Source organism: Pyxicephalus adspersus, chromosome Z, assembly GCF_032062135.1.
Source record: "Pyxicephalus adspersus chromosome Z, UCB_Pads_2.0, whole genome shotgun sequence".
NCBI lineage: Eukaryota > Metazoa > Chordata > Amphibia > Anura > Pyxicephalidae > Pyxicephalus > Pyxicephalus adspersus.
In genome coordinates, this window is record NC_092871.1 from 34,368,022 (window position 1) to 34,388,420 (window position 20,399).

The 20,399-nt window shown below is 35.3% G+C and overlaps 1 protein-coding gene across 2 annotated transcripts in view; it reads left to right on the top strand.

The window, feature by feature from the left end:
• Window positions 1–20,399, top strand: part of TRPC5 (transient receptor potential cation channel subfamily C member 5) — a 229,386-nt gene that overhangs the window by 69,619 nt on the left and 139,368 nt on the right. For both annotated transcript variants that reach the window (XM_072429911.1, XM_072429912.1), the window contains exon 2: window positions 15,949–16,347. In XM_072429911.1, the coding sequence (XP_072286012.1) occupies window positions 15,970–16,347 (378 nt within the window). In that variant the 5' untranslated portion in view covers window positions 15,949–15,969. The remainder of the gene's footprint in view (window positions 1–15,948; window positions 16,348–20,399) is intronic.

A 20,399-nucleotide genomic window follows, 5' to 3' on the forward strand; every position in this document is an offset into this window, starting at 1 on the left:
TGTTTAAGTACGTGGCTGTATTGCAAGGGTTTCCCTCCTTTTTGCTTTGTTTGATTGTTTTGCCATTTAGGTTGCATTTAAGCCATTTGTATACTATCCAGAAGTCTATGCTAATTTCAAATGGCAATATCCCCATTTCAGGCCTTTGAAAGGTATTTGCTATTTTTCAAAATTACCTGGAGTTACCTGAACAAACATTTTTTTTTTGAGTGGTACAGCAACTTTTTTATTTGAAGAATTACTATCCCTACCTGGCTATGGTGAGAAAGACAGTGCAACATTTTGTAAGGGCTCCTTACATGATTGGCGACAGATTAATAGAAATTTTGAATGGGGGAGGTGTGTTAGCCTTCATCTTTTTCAAGAAATGCAAACTATTATTAGTTACAGAAGCCAGGGATTTAAGGATCTTGGGTTGCAGAAGAATGTATTTAGATGTATGTGCAGACACCCTTTGTTGCCCATTGCCTAAGTCTGTCAGTACCTGTATCTGTTCAATACTGATAGGTTTGCTTTGGGCAAGCATTCTGTTTTCCTCTTTCTCTGTTACTGTACTTTAACTCTGATGCTCATTAACTAATAAAAATACATTCACATATTATCTGTAAAAATTAAAATGCTATCATTTTAGACTAGATAGAGAACAGTAAGCAAACCAGGCATATAAATAAGATATAGCTTTGTGTCCCAGTAGACCAACTAATTTAAATAAATATTTGATTAAAAAAAATATAGGACTTAAATTAAAGTTGCAAATGAATATATTAGCCAGAAGAAAGCTATAGCTTTTATGAAGATCACTGTGTAACAAATTGCAATTATATAGTGTGATTAAGAGAGACAGAAAATCAAAAGTCTGTCGACTTGCAATTAAAGTTTTGTAACTGTAGATAAAATAGTAATAAGTATTAAAGGTTTTAACTCACAGTTACTGGTGAATTTTACCACGGCTAACTTTAAATGCTAAGAGAGCTGCATAGTTTTTACCCTATGGGGTTCACTGCCTCCTCTGCTAAGGAATCTCTTCTATTTTTATCATTAAACACATGATGGTTATACAGCAAATATCTACAGTCTGTAAAGCTGGTCACGTTACTAAATGAATGTACAACATTTTTTGCATCTATCAACAACTATAATTTAGGTATAATTTTAGAGAATTGTTTAGATAGGCCTCCTGTACAACAATTTGCCCTTTTTCTACAAACATAAGATTTTATTGTGGGGTGCTTGGTTTGGAGAAAAAAAATGAAATGAAATTGTTTTCTAACATACCCATGGCAGAAAATACCGACATGGTGATCAAAGCTTTGGAGTCTAATGCTAACCTTTTGCTTATAAAAAAAATAGGAATATGATTCTCTGTTCATGTTAGCATAGTGATCACATGGCTTTGTTGATTAATAATGGGTTAAGGTTAGTGTTAGCATTAACATTAAGATTGGGGTTGGGAGATATTTTTTGACAAAATAACATGTCCTGAATATCAAAATGAGCTTCTCTAACCCACAGAAGCCATTTAAAATGCATTGAAACGTCACAATCAAAATGTGCCCAAAAGAAGGATGAATAAATACAAAAGTTTTTGCTATGCTCAAACAACACATTTGTTAAGATATAAAACCCTGACATAATATATATATATAGATTCTTTAGACTGGATGATTATTCTAATGTCTTCTCTGTTAAAAACCTGGTAATTATTATTATTTGTATTTATTTAATGACTTCACCATTCCTGGTACTGTAGAGAGTAGTATATAGACAATACAAGTACTAAAATTACATACAAAGTTCATGCACATACATGCCAAGCCAATGTAGAGCATCATAGCATTCAAAAATATATGTTGTTTTAATAGAAAAATTACAGCAGGGACAAAAAAAGCTTTTGTGAGCTTACAAGATTACAGCTTACTAGATAGTAGATATGTGTCTGATTGGGAATATGACAGCGGATTGTATCTGAACAGGTACATTAAAGTGGGGTTGAAGAATTCAAGGCTTAGAGCTTGACAGTCGTGGTGTAGAAGAGTGTTTTAAAGGTAGAGAAAAGTTTGTGAGAATTCTTGGATGAGAGAGTGAGGAGTGACCAAATTTCAGGATGGACGATAGGAATGTGCAATGGATGTGGTTGAAATTTCTATAAATTATTAAAGATATTTATGGAGGGTGCAACATCTGAAGAGCAGAAGGACAAGTGGATGAGAATAGTGGCATGTTTTAATGGGGCTATTATTAGGGATAGTATTTGGAGCTAATAGAGAAAAAAGCCCCTTATATTGGTAGCCAGAAGGAAGAAAGTTCACTCTTACAGTGTTGGCTAGAATACTATTCCTGTAGACTACTAAAAGATAATTAGTGAAATGCAGCTGGTTCTACCTGTTGGTTCTGGCCCCAGAACCATGCACCCATTTAATAGGAGAGGAATTTACAATAGTTCCAGGAACCCCTTACAGCCTTTTAGGGAGCCCTGGGTTTCCACAGAACTCTGGTTTAGAATGTTCAGTATAGAACATGTATGTTTGACATTTCATGTATTGTAGTGTGCTATATAAATACTGCAGGTATTTTAGTAGTCTATGTATTTGTTATACATGTTTCATGTGTAACAAACACTATATTATATTCTATTGTTGGTATATTCTTTTTGTATCATATTCAAAGATAATACGGATAATGTTGAACAATATTGAGCACCTTAATGATCCAATTTACTTTAATTACTTTGAGCAAAAGGTGTGGAATTACCAAACATAAAAATCAAAAGCTTGACCACTAAACACTCTGCTTGTTTATAGGTATCCATAGGAGTAAAGTCCAAATTCCTTCCTCAACAAACTGTTGGAACCAAAATAACAAATTGCTTTTAGTGTTTTCTTTTCACACGGGAAATCAAAGGCCTTTTTTTCTAGAGTGTTCTAAGATGACTTGGAAATTGAACACATTGGCTTTAGTATAGAAGATCCTGCCAAAAATGACCAACAAAGTGCTGTCATATGTAGGGATCCCATGCATTAATTTTTTTTGCCAGCAGCTCAATTTGTTCTGGAACACAGCTGACTGTTGAATCTCCAGTATCTTTGGACCTAGGGATTAGCTAAAAGTGATTTAATAAATAAATCAGTGTTTAAACAAAAGAGCATGAAAAAATAATGCAGCATGGAATGGGAGAGAGAAAGTTCTTCACTCAGCTCCCCTCTAGCTTTACAGTAATGTGTCTAATAAAACAAAACATGCAGATCTAATATTACAAAATCCCATTTTTTCTCTGCAAAGTGCACACTAGCTAACTTTGATGTCTATTAAAGAGGACAAAACATTTTATTGGCTTCTTAAAAAAACTTTTTATTGGCTTTTTAAAACTACTATTTTGAACTAACAGAGATGGATGCAAAGTAAACTGAAGCAAAGGTAAAGTGGTTGCACATTACAACTAATCAAACTCCCTGGTTCTTTTAAAAGATGAAAACTGGTAGTCAATTTACCACAGGAGCACATTTTTTTTCCTGGATTATGTTATTTGATTGTATGACTCCAAATGAAAAAGTGTAAATATCCTCTGTTTAGTTTAACAAAAAGCAAACACTTGTCACCATTTTTGCCTGTAGGCTCCTTGCTCTGATGTTTTCCCATTACTAACTTACAATTACACAAGTCTGTCTTGTGACTGGTGGTCTGATAACTGGAAGTTTAAGGACTAAAAGAGAACATTTTTTTAGCAAGAAGAAAAGGGGCAGCAAACACAGATCCAGAGAATTAACAAAGCAGACCTATTCCAGGTTTTCTGGATCACCCAGGTTTACTGATGCCTTGGAGAGCTTTTATAAATCATGCTCTTATAAAGGGTAGGCCACATATTAAGGAACTCCAAGCAATGTCTGGAGTAACCCTTGGCTTCTTCTAATTCCAGGTTGAAAATGGCAGCTTTAATGTGGTATACTATAAAAGGGTTTTCTGTGTTTTAAAATAAAGCAATTGTGTAGAAAGCAATAACAATTAAAAGTGTTAGCTAAATATTATTTCAGACACACCACATCCTTTAGTTATCTCACAGAAAGGGTATCCACTTACCTCCTCACTTTTGAATGTACCTCATAATGGTTTTTCTCATTATTGCAAAGTTCACACTTCCAAAGTGTTATATGACTACTAAAAAAATGTATTCATTTGTTGACCTGTCACCAATGTTGTATAAGCTATATGGACCTATACAGAACTAGAGTAGGCATTAAATATTACATTATCTCAGGTATTAGGTTGTCAAAGTCTGAACAAGTGTTTTATATATAAAAGGACATGTTAAAGGCTTGACACGTTCTACAATAGTATAAAAGACTAGGTAATAGACTTGACACTTTGCCTTTAAAAAGTATTATACAATGAACAGATTAGGAAATCTATTTAACATAAAAATTACTGAAAAATGTGCCTCTTTAATCCATCTGTCATTCGTGGGTGTAGGTTTGTGTGTTTTAAATTCTCCTGATGGAAATATTTGTACTCAAAGATGATTTCTATCCCTCCTGACTACCCTGGTTTCCAAAAGGTTAACCCATCTTCTGGGTGGAAATACAGTCTGATTAGCCTGTGTGGCTCATTGGGGTCCCTTAAGGATGTAACATCTATGAAGGGAATACAAGGCCAATCTTTCGCAGAAGATGCTGTAGACGTTGCAACAATATTCTGATCACAAAAAGCGTAACTGCGCAAAATAAAATAATTAGTGGTGGAAAAATGTATATGTAGATGCCAAACCCAGTACTAGACAAAACTAAATATTTGGGGGTATCAAAATATCACAAACAATGGAGAATTAAAATGCAATTTCCTTTATTTACAATATCATGATAAAATAGGTAATAGCAACTTATTACAAACATATTAAAAACATGACACTTCAGTAGTATTCCAAATGCATGTACTGGAAAAGAGAAGAACTTGCCATAATCCACTTATTTAATTAGCTTTCAACCAATCAAGACCATGGAAAGTCCTCCATAGTTTAATCCAAAAGAAGGGTCTGGCAAGTATTGTAATTGAATTAAACACGTTTCTCAGTAATTGGTGAAACAGCTTTCTCAGGAAAGTACAACCAATATATATGCGTCTACAAAAAGTTATGAATTGAGATCTGAATTTATCAAACAGCTCTTCAGGTCTACATGTACTCACATATTCACCTACACCTAATTAATAAAATCTTGACTGATAGTACCTGCCTCCCTTATTGTTTGATGACCAGTCTACCAGGTATATGGTATGGGGCTACAGGTATATGGTATGGGGCTGTGAGACAGAATTAGATGTTTATATCTAGGCAAATGAAGTTTGTATGTAGGGCCAATCACTGCAGGGTGCTTCATAAATCCGTAATGTTGTATGCCCACTTAACAAGCTTATGTCATTGCAAAAGATCTAGATTGTAGCCTACCCAATTTATATGTTCATACATTTGTTGACCTATCTGGACATTTTCCTGTCAAATCAGGGACTGTAATTTCATATGGGCTGTATAAACAAATCTCCCTTCCAAATTTAAAAGTAAAATCAACTAAAGCATATCTTTGAAAATGTGCTTCCTAAAAAGTGAATATCAGCTTGTTAGGCTATGTTTCGAGCAATATTAAATCAAATTATCTAGTGAAAAGACATGATTTCCCCTTAACTAGCATCTCCTGTCTATGGCAGTGTAAGAGGTTTATGAGTGTCTGTAGAAGAGAGGATAAAAGGATAAGGTAGAAATCAGATGCGATTTGTCTCAGAAGGACCCATAAGAACCAATACACAACCTTTTTATGCTGTGTTATACATTCCACTGGGAGTGTAATACAGCGGAATTAGTTCAAATGACATTGTGTTCAAAGCTGCTGCTGTTTTCACTGATGAATAAAATAATCCAGTTTCTGTTTTTAGGTTTTTAACCACATCCAGTAATTTAGTTTTATCCCTTCAAGGAGGCCCTCTCTCTCATTAATTTCACTCATCTCTTCTCTATTATCTACCCTTGATTTTATGGTCCAGTTTTTTTTTTTTCTTTTTTAAACAAGCTGATAAGGAACATTTTGTCCTAGTTAGACAAGCCATCACTGCAACAGTGCAAACAGAATTATTAGACTTTTAACTTCAATTCTATTATAGCATATACACGGCTAAATATCACAAAAACTGCAGATGGTAAAAGTGTATCTTTCTGTGTACATGGTTGCTCCACTGACCTCATGAGCTCAGGGACAGTTCCTCCCTCATTCCCCCTAACCCCTAGATTGCCCATGAATTTATAAGATATTATAAATGTGTTTGACAATGTACAAATAAACAGTCAGTCATAAAAATCGCACATTTTGATAGTTCTGCTTTGTAACTCTAAAGCTATGTAAAGCAACCCTCAGATTGGGTGTGAGTGACTGATTTTTTTGTATGTTTGTACAGTGGTATGTTTATACAATACAAACAATATTAATTAAGTAGCTTTTAAAATTATATTAAGATAGAATAGTATAAAGGAAAACAGAAGGGTACTGTCACAAAAGTAAAAACAATCCAGGGCCTAAAGCGTCTAAAACATAATAACAAATCTCAAATATTAGGTGAAGAACCACTCAGAATTATTACCCAAAGTGATCTACATCTACAAAATATGATACAAAGAAAACATCAATTAAGCTTACAATTTCCATACAGTTTGTAATACAAATGTGTAAGGTATAAAAAAGAAACAAATGCATAAATAAGATTGGGATGTAATCAAAAGGTTCAGCATTTGGCTCACTCATATCTAAATGATAAGCTTTTGACAGTACCAAAACTATTTAGGATAAACCACAAGTAGAATCCAAAAAGTGGTAGACTAGTCATCAAACAATAAGGGAGGCAGGTACTTTCAATCAAGATCTTATTAATTAGGTGTAGGTGAATATGTGAGTACATGTAGACCTCCCAGAATAGGGGGGTTGTTCTCAGTGTCATTAAAGAAAATGGACAGTCACAGAAATGAGCTAATCATATACGTAGGGAATGATATGTCTTTGGGAGTGCTATGCTATGATATTTCATACAAAGAACACATATTTGGGTTTTTGCTAACTTGAAAATAGTTTTTGCAGCCGCAAATAAACTACAATTTCTCTTCTTAGTCATATTAGTTGATTAATAGGATTTCTGTTTGAAGGAGGGAAGACTGGGTCATTGTTAGATAAAAGGTAAAAAATAAAGAAGTTCTACTGCTCAGTTTAGTCATCAAGGTAAAAACACACACACCTTTTTGCAATTATAGCACTTCATAATGAAATATGTGATCTTCAGAGAATACTTCCCCCAATGGACCACTAACACAATTTCCTCATTTAGCACAAGTAGCATTAAATGACCAGTCTGATTTGTATTGCTTTAGCCAAGATCCCTTAGGACTACACTTGTGTCTCTTCTGGTAATGTATTACAATCTATTATCCATTATAGTGGATCTGTAGAGTAAATTGCTCCTGTGCCAAACAATGTATTTATAAGGAACACTAACAGTGTCACTGGAAACATTGATTATTATTGTGTAGTCCAGATACTGCCAAGCATATGAAAAGGAAAAATAAAATGGGCTTTATTCCAATGCAGTGTTTGGCTTTGCAAAATGACCATGTAAGCTCATCACTGAGTCTACTTGTTGATAGTAAAACTAAGTTCCAAGTGGGCTAAGGGCCAGTGCTGCACACTTAGGTAACAGTGTGGTCTGCCAGCATACCTTGTATCTTTAATTAGCCTTGGAAGCACATCAAGGCCAACACTGGAGTCTCATAAATAAGAAAAGGAAAGAACAGCTGGCAACATCCAAATGGGATTGAGTGATTATAATTGGATGTCATAATGCAGCAATTTAGAGGAAGACAACCTTCAGATTTTCTTTCTGCTGCTAAAAAACAATCACTGTCAACCACATTGCACTGTTACACATATACTTTAACCAAAATGATTTTATCTGTGACTATTTTAAAGTCAATTCTAAAACATTCAGTATTACCCAGTATTGTGCTAATGCATAGTGTTTTGTATTTTATTTATATACTGTGGACATTCATAAAATGGCAACGTGAATGTTTGTACTTGTTAGATAAAAGGATTGCTTTTGCATTTTGGATGGTTACTATTTTCAGTTTTGCCTTTTTGACTTGACTTGTCAAGATACAAAGTAAATTTTAGTTTACTGATTTTAAGCCAGGAACACTCAGGACACTGGTGGTGTTGTCTATTTTTCAAGGAATTTGAGGGAAGTATGTGCAATGTGCATCACTAAATTATGATATTCCAAAGTTTGATATTCCAAAAACTCACATAATTTAGTGGTAGAATACCTTCCAATCAACTAGCAAAATATAAAGCTAGCAAACTAGCCAAATATTGACACCAAATATTGACACCAAATATTGACATATAAATATATATATATATATATATATATATATATATATATATATATATATATATATAAAATCATTTTTTCTAATCGGTTCTGATATTTTCATAATTTGAACTTCATATATGGTCTTATTGGCATATATTATATCATTAAGAAATTTTATTTTAATTATCATACAGGAATTATATAGCGCCAACTGATTACGCAGGGCTGTACATTAAATAGAGGTTGCAAATGACAGACTATTACAAACAGTGATACAGGAGCAGAGGACCCTGCCTCTAGGAGCTTACAATCTAGGCGGTGGGGGAATTAACACACAGTAGGAGGGGAGATATGTAGTGGGATATGGGAATTAGTGATGGTTTCAAAAAGACAGAAAAAGATGGGTAGGCAAGTTTGAAAAAATGGGTTTTGAGCTCTCTTTGAAATGAGCAGAAAAAAGGAGCAAGGCGAAAAGGACGAGGAAGACCATTCCAGAGAGTTGGGGCAGCTCTAGAGAAGTCTTGTATCCGTGCGTGTGATGAGGTTATGAGTGAGGAAGTCATTAGTAGGTCATTGGAGGAGCGGAGAGAGCGGCTGGGGAAGTATTTTTATACCAGGTCAGAAATGTAAGAGGTACAAGAGCTGTGGAAGGATTTGAAGGCAAAGCACAGGAACTTGAATTTGATTCTAAGGTGAAATGGAAGCCAGTGTAGAGATCTGCAAAGAGATGCAGCAGAAGATAAGCGGTGGGAAGGATGGATGAGTCTGGCTGCAGCATTCATGATAGATTGTAGAGGAGAGAGTCAGGTTAGTGGAATACCAGAGAGGAGGAGGTTACAGTAGTCCAGACGGGAGAGGATAAGAGCATGTACAAGAAATTTAAAAGTTCTCTTTAAAATATGTATTTTTTCAGTCTGGATGGCACCTTAACAGGACATAGTATCCAAGGACTCCTCTAATGATCTCTAATAAACTCAAGCTTGCCAACTTTTTGTTTAGATTTTTCTAAGTCAAATTTCTGTGTTTGTTGATGCACACAAAATAGTAAATCAAGCCTAACAGTGGTAAAAGAAAAACTTTTTATAACGAAATTTAATATTTTTTCATTAAACATTTACACACATTATATACAGTTAAACATTTATCTTGCTACAATTTACTGGTATTGTTCTTGTTCAATGTTTAAGTAAAGCCAATATTTTAACTTACAAACTGACTTCAAATATTTTCCTTTCTGGTCAAATTATTTTATTTTTGCTTTTCCCACTTCTAATAGTAGACATTTTTTGTAGCCCCAAAATATCAAATATCAAGAACAGACTTTTAAGATTCCATGTTTTGGTGTGAGGAAAGCAAATTATTTGTAAAATTGCTAGGTATCTGTATTGTCACACTGACTATCATCCAAACCGAGTGGGTAAATAGGAATTCTAGACCTGTGTGCAGAATAACAAACGAATAAATGTTTAAAGGCACATAATTCTGCTGATCTGTACAGCCCCTGGGATGCAGTTCCGTAGTCTTAGTTGTCGCCCTCTCCCATCTGTTTTTGTTTCAGCAGATAGGATTTTACTCCTAAACATAAAATAATACAGCAGATACCTTAACATAGAGATTTAAAGGGACATTCAACAGTACCAGAAATTTCTATCAACAAATTTAATTTAACAATAAAAAGTAAAAAAAAAAAAACATTATGTGTTTTCATGTGTCTACAAACAATACTTAAAACTTAACCTCCTGAGCGTTACACTGAGGTCTAGATTTCTGTACCAAAAGTGATCCATCGTTTTTCATGAAATTTTTTTTTTAAATTGTAGACCTGTAACTTACAGAAATATGTCCGAACAGGGGTTCTAGTAGATATCATGAATATAAATCCAATCCAATATAAAATACATACTTTGTATTTATTTTTAATTGAAACTCATTCATTCATTTTGTATTGGATTAAATACAAACTCCTGTATCCAATCCAATACAAAATGAATGAATGAGTTTCAATTTGAATTTCCCGCACACGCGCCGACGTCATCGCGCATGTACGCACAAGAAGCCAGCTGGCTTTTTTTTTCCTCCGCCAGCCGGCTTCTTGTTTCAGAGAGCACCCGGCGCTGGAAGGAGAACGACGTGGGACGATCAGCGGGACCAGGAGACGGCACCCGACGCTGGAGAGGGTGATCGACGCTGGAGGACGACGCTGGAACACGGACACGACGCTGGATGAGCACAGCGGGACCAGGTAAGTGGGGAGCGAGAAAAGTACGGGGTTACCGATAATTGCAACTTTTTTTAATACCAAAAAATACGGGCTTAACGGTTGGGAGGTTAAAAAATGTATGAGCCAATGTCTACTCAAAATGTAAACATTTTGGGTAAAAGTTGGGTGTATCCTAGCTGAAAACATTAAAAATACATTCCTACAATAAGACCTTTGGCCTAAAGTTTAGGTATGGAGGTGCAGATTACATCCTTGGGGGATTGCCATTACTGCAAAATATGCAAAGTTCACCCAAACTGGTAGGTGTATTCAGAAAGGTCTTTGGCTTTACTGCTTAAAAACTACCTCCAGCCAAAATGGATTTCTTAATGCCTGTGCTTCTGTTGAAAAAATTATACCTAATTTCTGTAACAGTGATCAAAGAAAGTGAGTATAAATATCGCCAATGTCTATAAAATAGCAATAAAAACAAAAAATTGGTTCTAACTCTACTTAACTTGTGCAAAAAAAATGTGTTGGACAGAGTTGGGCTTTAGTTTCATAAATATAGATTATATTATGAATATAGACAGGAATGTAAAACACTTGGAGAGAGGCAAATGCCTAAAGAAAGCCTTTGAGATGTACTTTACTTCCCCATACCATAGCTAAAAGATAAGCACCCCTTAAACCAAAAAATATTCATAGTTGCCGAGGTAAAATATTTTACTTATTGAGAAGAATGTTGTAATGCCTTGCAGTAATAAGAAGAAGATTACAGATCAGTGTGTCATGACGGCACAATTCCCTAGTTATAGGCAGTGCTGGCATTCATGTTCATTGCAGATGGCAAGGCTTATTTACTGAGTTGGCGCTTAGCCATGAGTATCCCAAGAGGATTTGTCTAGTCTATCATTTTCCCTGTAAGCAACATGCACAACTCTAGACTAAATTGTGTCCATAGGTCATTGTAGATAACAGACTATGCGGCTGACTGCAGAAAAATGAGATCATATTTCCAAAACAGTAAGCAGCAAAGTGCCACTCAAGTTTACCTACTGCATACTTTTTTAATGTTAAGATACAATACCTAATCAAGAACTTTTGACAAATGTTTAAATACACACTTGAAATACATACACAGGAGCCATTGGACCTATTTTATTAAAGCTATCCAAGACTGGAAAGAAGACACTTTCATCAGTGAAACTGGGTGATCCAGCAAACCTGGAATGCATTTCCTAAAAGTAATTTGCTATGTGTTAGCAAATGTTTTCAATCCTGGACCAGATTGATTCCAGGTTTGCTGGATCAGCCAGCTTCACTGATGAAAGTGTATCCTCTCCAGCCTTAAATAGCTTTAATATATCATGTCCATTGTATAGGTAAATGACTTATATATATACCAAATTTTTGTTTGTTTCATTTTCAAATTTTCACAACCCCTTTAGCCAATACTGCAGCAGTTAGCAGCAAAAACCTTTGGTTGGAAAGTTAAGGAGGAGCAGCCATTCACCATTTTGTTCTCTTTTTTTCTGTCAACATATTACTTTTTGTTAAAAATACTTGTAGCACTCCTTATTGTCTTCCAATACTGCCCATCCTTTTGACAGTCAGCGTTTTACTGTAAATGGGTATACAAGAGACTGATAAGTCAAGATGAGTAAATAGGTGCATTTAAAATACATTTTTTTAAACATGCCTAAAAAAAGGAGTTTTTATATCTGTTTGTAATTTAGATTTAAAGTGAAACATTGCCATGCATAATAAACAAAAGTTGTTAGTTTTAAATGGTTTTTGTTACAGGTATTTTATTTAATCTTTTAGAAAGGGGAGGTTAAAAAACAATCAAATCTGGCTGTGCACACAAGAATAATTCAAAGTATCATAATCAAGAATGCTGTGCAGCAAAATTCTATTGGTGAAGATAAAGGATACTAAACATAAACAGAACAAATTGGGCCTAATTTATTAAAGCTCTTCAAGGCTGGAGAGGGTACACTTTCATCAGTGTATCTGGCTGATCCAGCAAACCTGGAATGGATTTCTTCAAAGTCAGTTTCTATTATTTAGCAAATGTTTTAAATCCTGCATCAGATCCATTCCAGGTTTGCTGGATCACCCCGCTTCACTAATGAAAGTGTATCCTCTCCTGCCTTGGACAGCTTTAATAAATCAGGCCCATTGTATAAGTAAATGACTAGCCATAGTAAGACAAGACAAGGGATAGGTGGTGGATCCTCTTGATATTTCTGCGAAGAGTGGTAGGGAGCAAGCTAATTAGGTTCACTGTTCAAAAGCCTCAAGCTTTAAACCCATAATAGTATAGGGAAGTATATTAAAACCAATCAAAAAATCAAATCTGTCAAACAAAGCTGCTGTAAGTTTTTTATTTGTGTATGATTGTATATGATTTTTCACTTCACCAAAGTATAGGGTAGTGGATTTCTCTAGCCTTTAGCTATGTTTTGTGTAGCAGCACATAGAGGGTACCTAACGAATCTAACCATGCTTCTCATGGGCACGGTTGTAAATTGAGATGCAAGACAAGGTTAAGATAAAAGGTTAATGATAAAACATGGCCCAGAGGTGGTGGACCTACAGGCACACTCAACATTTATAATACATAGTTCCCCTGTCACAGTTCAGACAAACTTACATATTCTGGAAGGGGTATTACACTATCTAAATAAAACTTTATACAGATTCACCAGAGTAGTAATCTTGATGAAAATATAAGCCACATGACTCCAAAGTTTGCATCCATTCCTCTGACAAGAACTGACTTATATCTCGTTCCCATGAGTGAGCATAAGAAGGCTTACTTATATAAAATATTTGGAGGAAAGAAAGAAGAGAAAGGAGCTTCAAGGCTGCTTTTCAAATATATTTCATGAGAAAATGTGTTGCAGATATTAAGATACATCAAAACAGTAATATGTATATCCATTTCCCATTATATAATCATGGGGTGGAGACTGCCGAACTAAACATAAATAACTTACTCTAACTTCTTGTTATCCGACGCGTTTTGCCTAAAGGACTTCCTCAGGTGTATGTTACAGACGTGTACATTCTAATGGTTAGAGAAAGAATACAATCAGTAATATAGTCCCTTGTTTAAAAGTCATACACTATTATCAATAGCATAGTTCGGTAACCAAATCTTACAGTGCATATATAAATAGCTTACATCTAGAGCTTGAGGTGTAAGAACAGATATATTTACACGAAAAACCTTAGGTAGGTGTGTGCATATAAGTATACAGTTTTTTGTTGTATATAAATTAAATATTTCTAGTAGTCATACCAAATTGTCTATTAGGTACATAGGTACATAAAAAGTAATTATTGTGAATATATAGTGATTGATTGTGCATATTTGATTTATGTTGTTTTGTCTGTTTATATATGGTTGATATTAAAAAAGATAAATTAGGTCAAGTAAATGGAGCTGGTATTTTTTAATTTTGTTATGAATGTATAAATACATATATATGACTGTATGGGGGAATGAGAGTAAATATTTGCAAATTATACTTGTATATGTATGTTTTTTTGTTGTGAAGATTCAGAAATAGGAAAAGTAAAAGGGAAATGTATATATATATATATATATATATATATATATATATATATATATGATCACTTAATTGTTACAATATAGTTGGCTGGGACAACGGCAGTCTATTATATCACTGGTAGGGAATATTACTTATATGAACAGAATACAACAGGAAGGAGTATACAGAAGAAATAAGCCCCAGTTCATGAGGAATCCTCATTAGAGGCCCTTTCAAACTCTGTGCACTTTAATGGGTAGGTTTTATTACTCAGAAAATTGTCTAAGTTGGTGAAAGGGGAAAAATCCTGTAGTATTTTTTGGTTTTCAAAGTGTTTTTTTACTGTCAAAGCCTTGAGGGGATCATTTGTTTTATAACCCAAATGAACTACAGCAGAATATTTACTATTTTATATCAATATTATATTATTTATATAGTTTATTTATGTATATGTATGTATTTATATTTATGTATATGTATGAATTTATATAGATCCAACATATTATGCAGCAATTTACAAACTCCATAGACATGTCACTAACTGATCCTCAAAGAGGCTTACAATTTAATGATCTGCTATATAGACACATTTCACAATATTTAAAAATTCGGCTGTGTACTATACATCAGTGTTCCTCAAAACCCTGGTACTCAGAATTTAGAGAGAACAAGAATATGTACCTTGCATTAATAGTCTTCTTTTGTGGATCTGTACAGTGTACCTGGGTTTCAATATGGTTAGGATTATAATATTTTTCTCCTTATGTTTGTAAGCAAAATACAGGTAGTCCCCAGGTTACATTCAAGATAGGGGCTGTGTGTTTGTACTTAAGTTGAATTTGTATGTAAGTCAGAACAGGTACATTATTCAAATAAATACAATTAGGACAGATATTTGTCCCAACATAATATTAGGCAGGGTGGTGTCAGTTACTGTAAAAAATCCTCACTGTGAGTTAATCACAAACAAAGTAAACAAAAAACTTCTATGGAGCCTAGACATTCATTAACTTCTGACTTGGTCATTAGGCTGGGTCTACATGGACGTGTTTAAAAACGCATGTAAACAATCTCACTGCGTTTATATGCATTTTTATGCACTTTTATTAGTGTTTTAAAGCTTGCCTTTAAAACACCGGAAAATGTCTATTCCAGGGTTTCCCAAGTTTTTCGGTGTTTTTACCATGTTTTACCACGTTTCCTGCATTTTTCTGCATTTTTAACGCGTTTACATTTCAAGTACCTAAAAACGCGGGAAAACGCCCCAATAAAATCAATGGAAGCATTTACCCGTGTTTTCATACATTTTTGGGTGTTAACCCCACGTTTTAATTTTTTAAATGTTGCAAGCAACGTTATAAATAACGCTCATAAACGTACCTCAAGGAAACGTCCTGGTGTAGATTAGCCTATTGGAATGCATGGGAATCTCAAACATGGGCTTTTAAAGCCTCAGGTTAAATGCTGGGGAAAACAAGAGGCTGCATAAAGAGCTCACCCCCCTAAGATTACCCACAACCTCAGCTGTGTTTAGAAAAAGATTTCTTCTGCAAGTCATGCAAACTGCTCCCCTTCCCGCATCCAGCGTCCGTCTTCCACACTAGCCAGCAGGGAACCCTGTTGGTATCTAGGAGTCGTCTGTATGTCGGCTGTCCTTAACCCGGGGTTCAACCTGGAAAAAAAGGATGAGCAAGTTTTTTGTATGCTCTTTATGTGTGTGTACTTACTTTCTTGGCTATAAATTCATTCTTTAATTTTACATTGTGACAATTTTTTTCTTTTATCCTACAGGTTGTAATGTCATTATGAACAATGGCCCAGTTGTACTACAAAAAGGTGAATTACTCACCATACAGAGATCGGATTCCTTTGCAGATTGTGCGGGCAGAGGCGGAGTTGTCACTGGAAGAAAAGGCCTACCTCATTGCTGTGGAGAAGGGAGATTATGCCAGTGTGAAACATGCCTTGGAGGAAGCCGAAATCTACTACAACATCAACATCAACTGCATGGATCCACTTGGCCGCAGTGCTCTTCTCATAGCCATAGAGAACGAGAACTTGGAGATCATGGAACTTTTACTCAGCCACAGTGTATATGTGGGCGATGCCCTATTGTATGCAATAAGGAAGGAAGTGGTGGGAGCTGTGGAACTGCTTTTAAGTTACAGGCGACCGAGCGGAGAAAAACAGGTGGGTGACAATGAAAAGTTGTTATCTATGCAGAAAAAAAAATATAGAAAAGAGCTAATCTGACTGAACTGGTCACATCTATTAGAAACCCCCCTCAAAGAAAAAAAAAGTACGTATATTCATTATTGAGAATGGTGGGTTGAGCTATGTAAAGCAGTCATTGGGGCCCCTGAAATATAGCACAGAGATATCCTTTAAAAAAGCCATTTTTCCAATGTGTAGTCAGTTGATATGGGCTAGCTGTCCATCATTATTGAAGTTTATTGAAAAAAATGGCTTTTATAAAAAAGGCTACGTACACACGTGCAATAGTTGTCATTAGAAAATGAACGATTAACAACCCATCAATGATTATTCACGATTATTTTGAACGATCGTATTGTGCAAAATTCTGTACATGCTGAAACGATACGATCGTTCAAATATAATCCACCAATAATGTACACACACTAAATCCGATCGTTTGAACGTCGTAGGAAGTGACATGCACAGGAGAAAGTGTATCACAAAACAATCCACGATCACTGAACGACCATACACACAATAGATAGTGAACGATCGTCGCCCAATCAGATCAGCCGGGACGGTCGTTCGTTTCCAGCAACATTCTTCGATCATCTGTGTTGTTGGCCACTCAATGTGCACTTTTTTTTGTAAACAATTATCCGACGATTGATCATTAGTCGTTCGTTTCCACCGATAATTATTGCACGTGTGTATGTAGCCTAAGGCTTAGGGTAAAGCAGGAAAGTAGAACCAGACAGACAATGGTAACTATGGTTAAATGAAACCAATGCATACAGCTGTAAACCACTGTACAGGATTTTATTAATGGGCAAATTGATTTCAGGTGCATTCTGCTTGCATTTGACACTAAAATCACTGACATTCTCACCTGCATTTGACCTCCTTCTGTGATGTTGGGCTATGAGGTATAGAGAAAATACTGTGAGTAATACACCCTCCATATTTTGGTTTTGTGATTTAAGTATTAACATGTAAATACTTTGTGCTATATTAAGGTTTTTCCAGTATTTACTTAAGAACTGTTAGGCTCCTGGCGCACTACAACCAGTTTGCATATAGTTTTTTTTCTCCCACATATATATATATATATATGTATATATATATATATATATATATATATATATATATTCTTCTACATTCCCTCTCTTTGTAACAGTTGAATAAATTGGAGATGGATTTTACTGTCAACAGTTCCCTTCTTTTGACTATAAACCACGTGCACAAGAAAACTTTATACATTTATGACATCATTTGGCATAAATAAGGACCTATCATAGTTAATTACAATTTTTAAATAAATTTAGAGGTTTTAGTTGCATGTTAAACACAGAGATGTGGAAGCTGCATATAAAACAAAGCACTTTTAATAATGCAGTCCTAATATGTTATACTTAAGTATGAGCTTCAGGGCGCATATTAAAACATTTAATACATTTTAACTATAGGCGAAAGTAAGATATAATATAAAGGGATTCAAGTAAGGAGGTACCATGTCTCAAAAGTATACAGATTAAAGGTTATAAAAAAAATAACAGATTTTTAGGTTACCACTATATTTTGGAAAGGCACAGACCTTTATTTACATAAATATTTAGAAACACACGCCCACTCCACAAAGCATTTCAACAAACTTTTTCAAAAAGGTGAGTAAATACAACAAGCATTTAGCAAGTAATTGGGTGGCATAGCCCTGTAGTAGCCATACTCAGAACAAAAGAAAAAGCACTCACTTGAGCCAAAGAAGGTCAAAACTTAAAAAAACCCCACTGATGCAATAGAGTAACTTCTTCTAGTATCTACCTTAGAACAACCTGTAATTTTAACTGAAAAGTCGACAGTATTAATTTTATAGTGTTGTTTCAACATTTAGTGGTAACTTAAAAATCCCTTATTTTATTATTTAATCAGTACATTTTAATTGTAAAGTAAATATTTCAAGCTGCAAAAAGACCAAGAACAGTCTTTATTGGTGGGTATACTTTTTCCTATCACTCATACATACAGTTAGTCCAGACCTGCATCAGATACAACACACAGAAAAACTGGCTTCTTTAATCAACTTAGGCTATCAGACTATCGGGAGGAACATCTGTTATTTTAGGAATATTTATCTGCATAAATATGGAAATTTTATCCTCCATCAATACATATATAAATTCAATGCAGAAGGTTCGTGCACAAATAATAGCTAGTCACTCAAACAGTTTAATTAGGAAAACAAGGTAAAACAAAGTACACAGCAATATTGTCAGATATCTACACATAGGAACTTCAATCAATTCTACATATATATATCACTTGGACATAAAGGTATTAGTAGTAAGCCCTGTAATCATCTAGTAAGTACTTAGTACACAATACATCAAATCAATATAACAATAATAACATAAACATATACTGAACAATATAAGAATGCAATTCAGGAATGTGTTATAGCTACCTGTAAAGATGTTGATGGGTACCCCAGGAGCCTGATTCCCTAGGAACTCCCATCATTCCCCTTTCTTCTTGTTATTTTTCCAGCTCCCCTTTTATATAGTTAAGTCCCATTAGGTAACATTGGGACTCTTGGATTGGTTAGTGGGTGTGTTCTGTACAATCACTATCAGTTGGCACAGACCCCACTAGATTGGGATTGGTTAAGGTAATTTGATGGACCTCCCAACTAAATTTGATATAAGAATCTCTTGCTGGAATCTAAATGTAAGGGTCAACCAAAGGTCCAGCTGGGTTATCAACCCAACCCATCCGTTTGATTATGCATCCATTATCTGCTTGATGGAATATTTGCCCCTTAAGGGTCCTACTGGTAACCAGTTTGTTATGGGAACTAGATCCTGTGTACTGGCATGTTTTATTATCTGTTTTGTTTATTGTTCCTTGGTTATTTTTCTTGATAACCACTGATAAGACATCCCCTAGGTGATCCAGATGGCCAGTACAAAGAACGACAGGTTTCATGTTTACACACAACATTCCAGCACCTATACACATACATTATATGTACATTTATGTCTATCCACATATATCTATAAATATCTATAAACAATCCTGAGGGCAACACATCTTAAAAAAGGGCAGGGTGAGCTGAGCACTGCCATAAGGAACATGTACCAATTGATAAAAATAGAAAAACCATACAACAAGGAGAAGGACTTCCTCTGTGATAGTGTGGGGCAGGGGTCGGCAAACTCCAGCTTTTAGGCCAGATACGGCTTAGCTGGTAGGAACTACCGAAGCGGCTGGAGCTCTGGAGCCACCGGAGCTCCGGTGCCGCCTCCTTGGAGTTGTTTCCCTATTTACCTGAAACCTGAAGGTAATACCTCTTCTCCGCAATGCATGTGAAGGAGATGGATTTCACTTCAGAGGGCGTTCCCTGGTGGTGGGTGGGGACAATAGGGCGGGTCCGGCCTAGTGTGCTCCCGCCTACCCCATAAATGGCCTAGTGGCCATAAAACTTTGCTGACCCCTGGTGTAGGGGAAGAATGTTGTTAGAAGATGTTAGGCAATTTCTACCAAACACATACCTAAAGTTTAGATTTTTTTATTATTTTGTGAATAATTCATGACATGGACATGAGGGTGTGGGGAAGGTGGGGTTGTAGTTTTCAGGTGTTTTGTGCATTCTGCTTTGACATTTTGTTAAACTTTTTGGACAATGTAACATGGTACGCAAACTATATTTCAATTTTTTGCCAAAATTTTGGTAAATTTGGTGAAGGCTTTAGTGTCATTGCTTTATATAGCTTTGTCATTTTTCTGATAAAGTTATATCTTATATATAAATGTTGAAGAAATGAAAGAAATCTCTAGCTCCTAACGACTTCATAAAATATAGTTACATAGTTACATACCGTGTTTCCCCGATGATAAGGCATCCCCATCAAATAAGGCAGCCCCGATTTTTGCTTAAATAATTAAAATAAGGCACTCACCCGTGAATAGGACCTCCTCCGATACCCGATACCGTGTGTGTCCCCTTGATGCTGGCTGCAGTGCAGAGCGAAACTGAAACTAACAAGCCG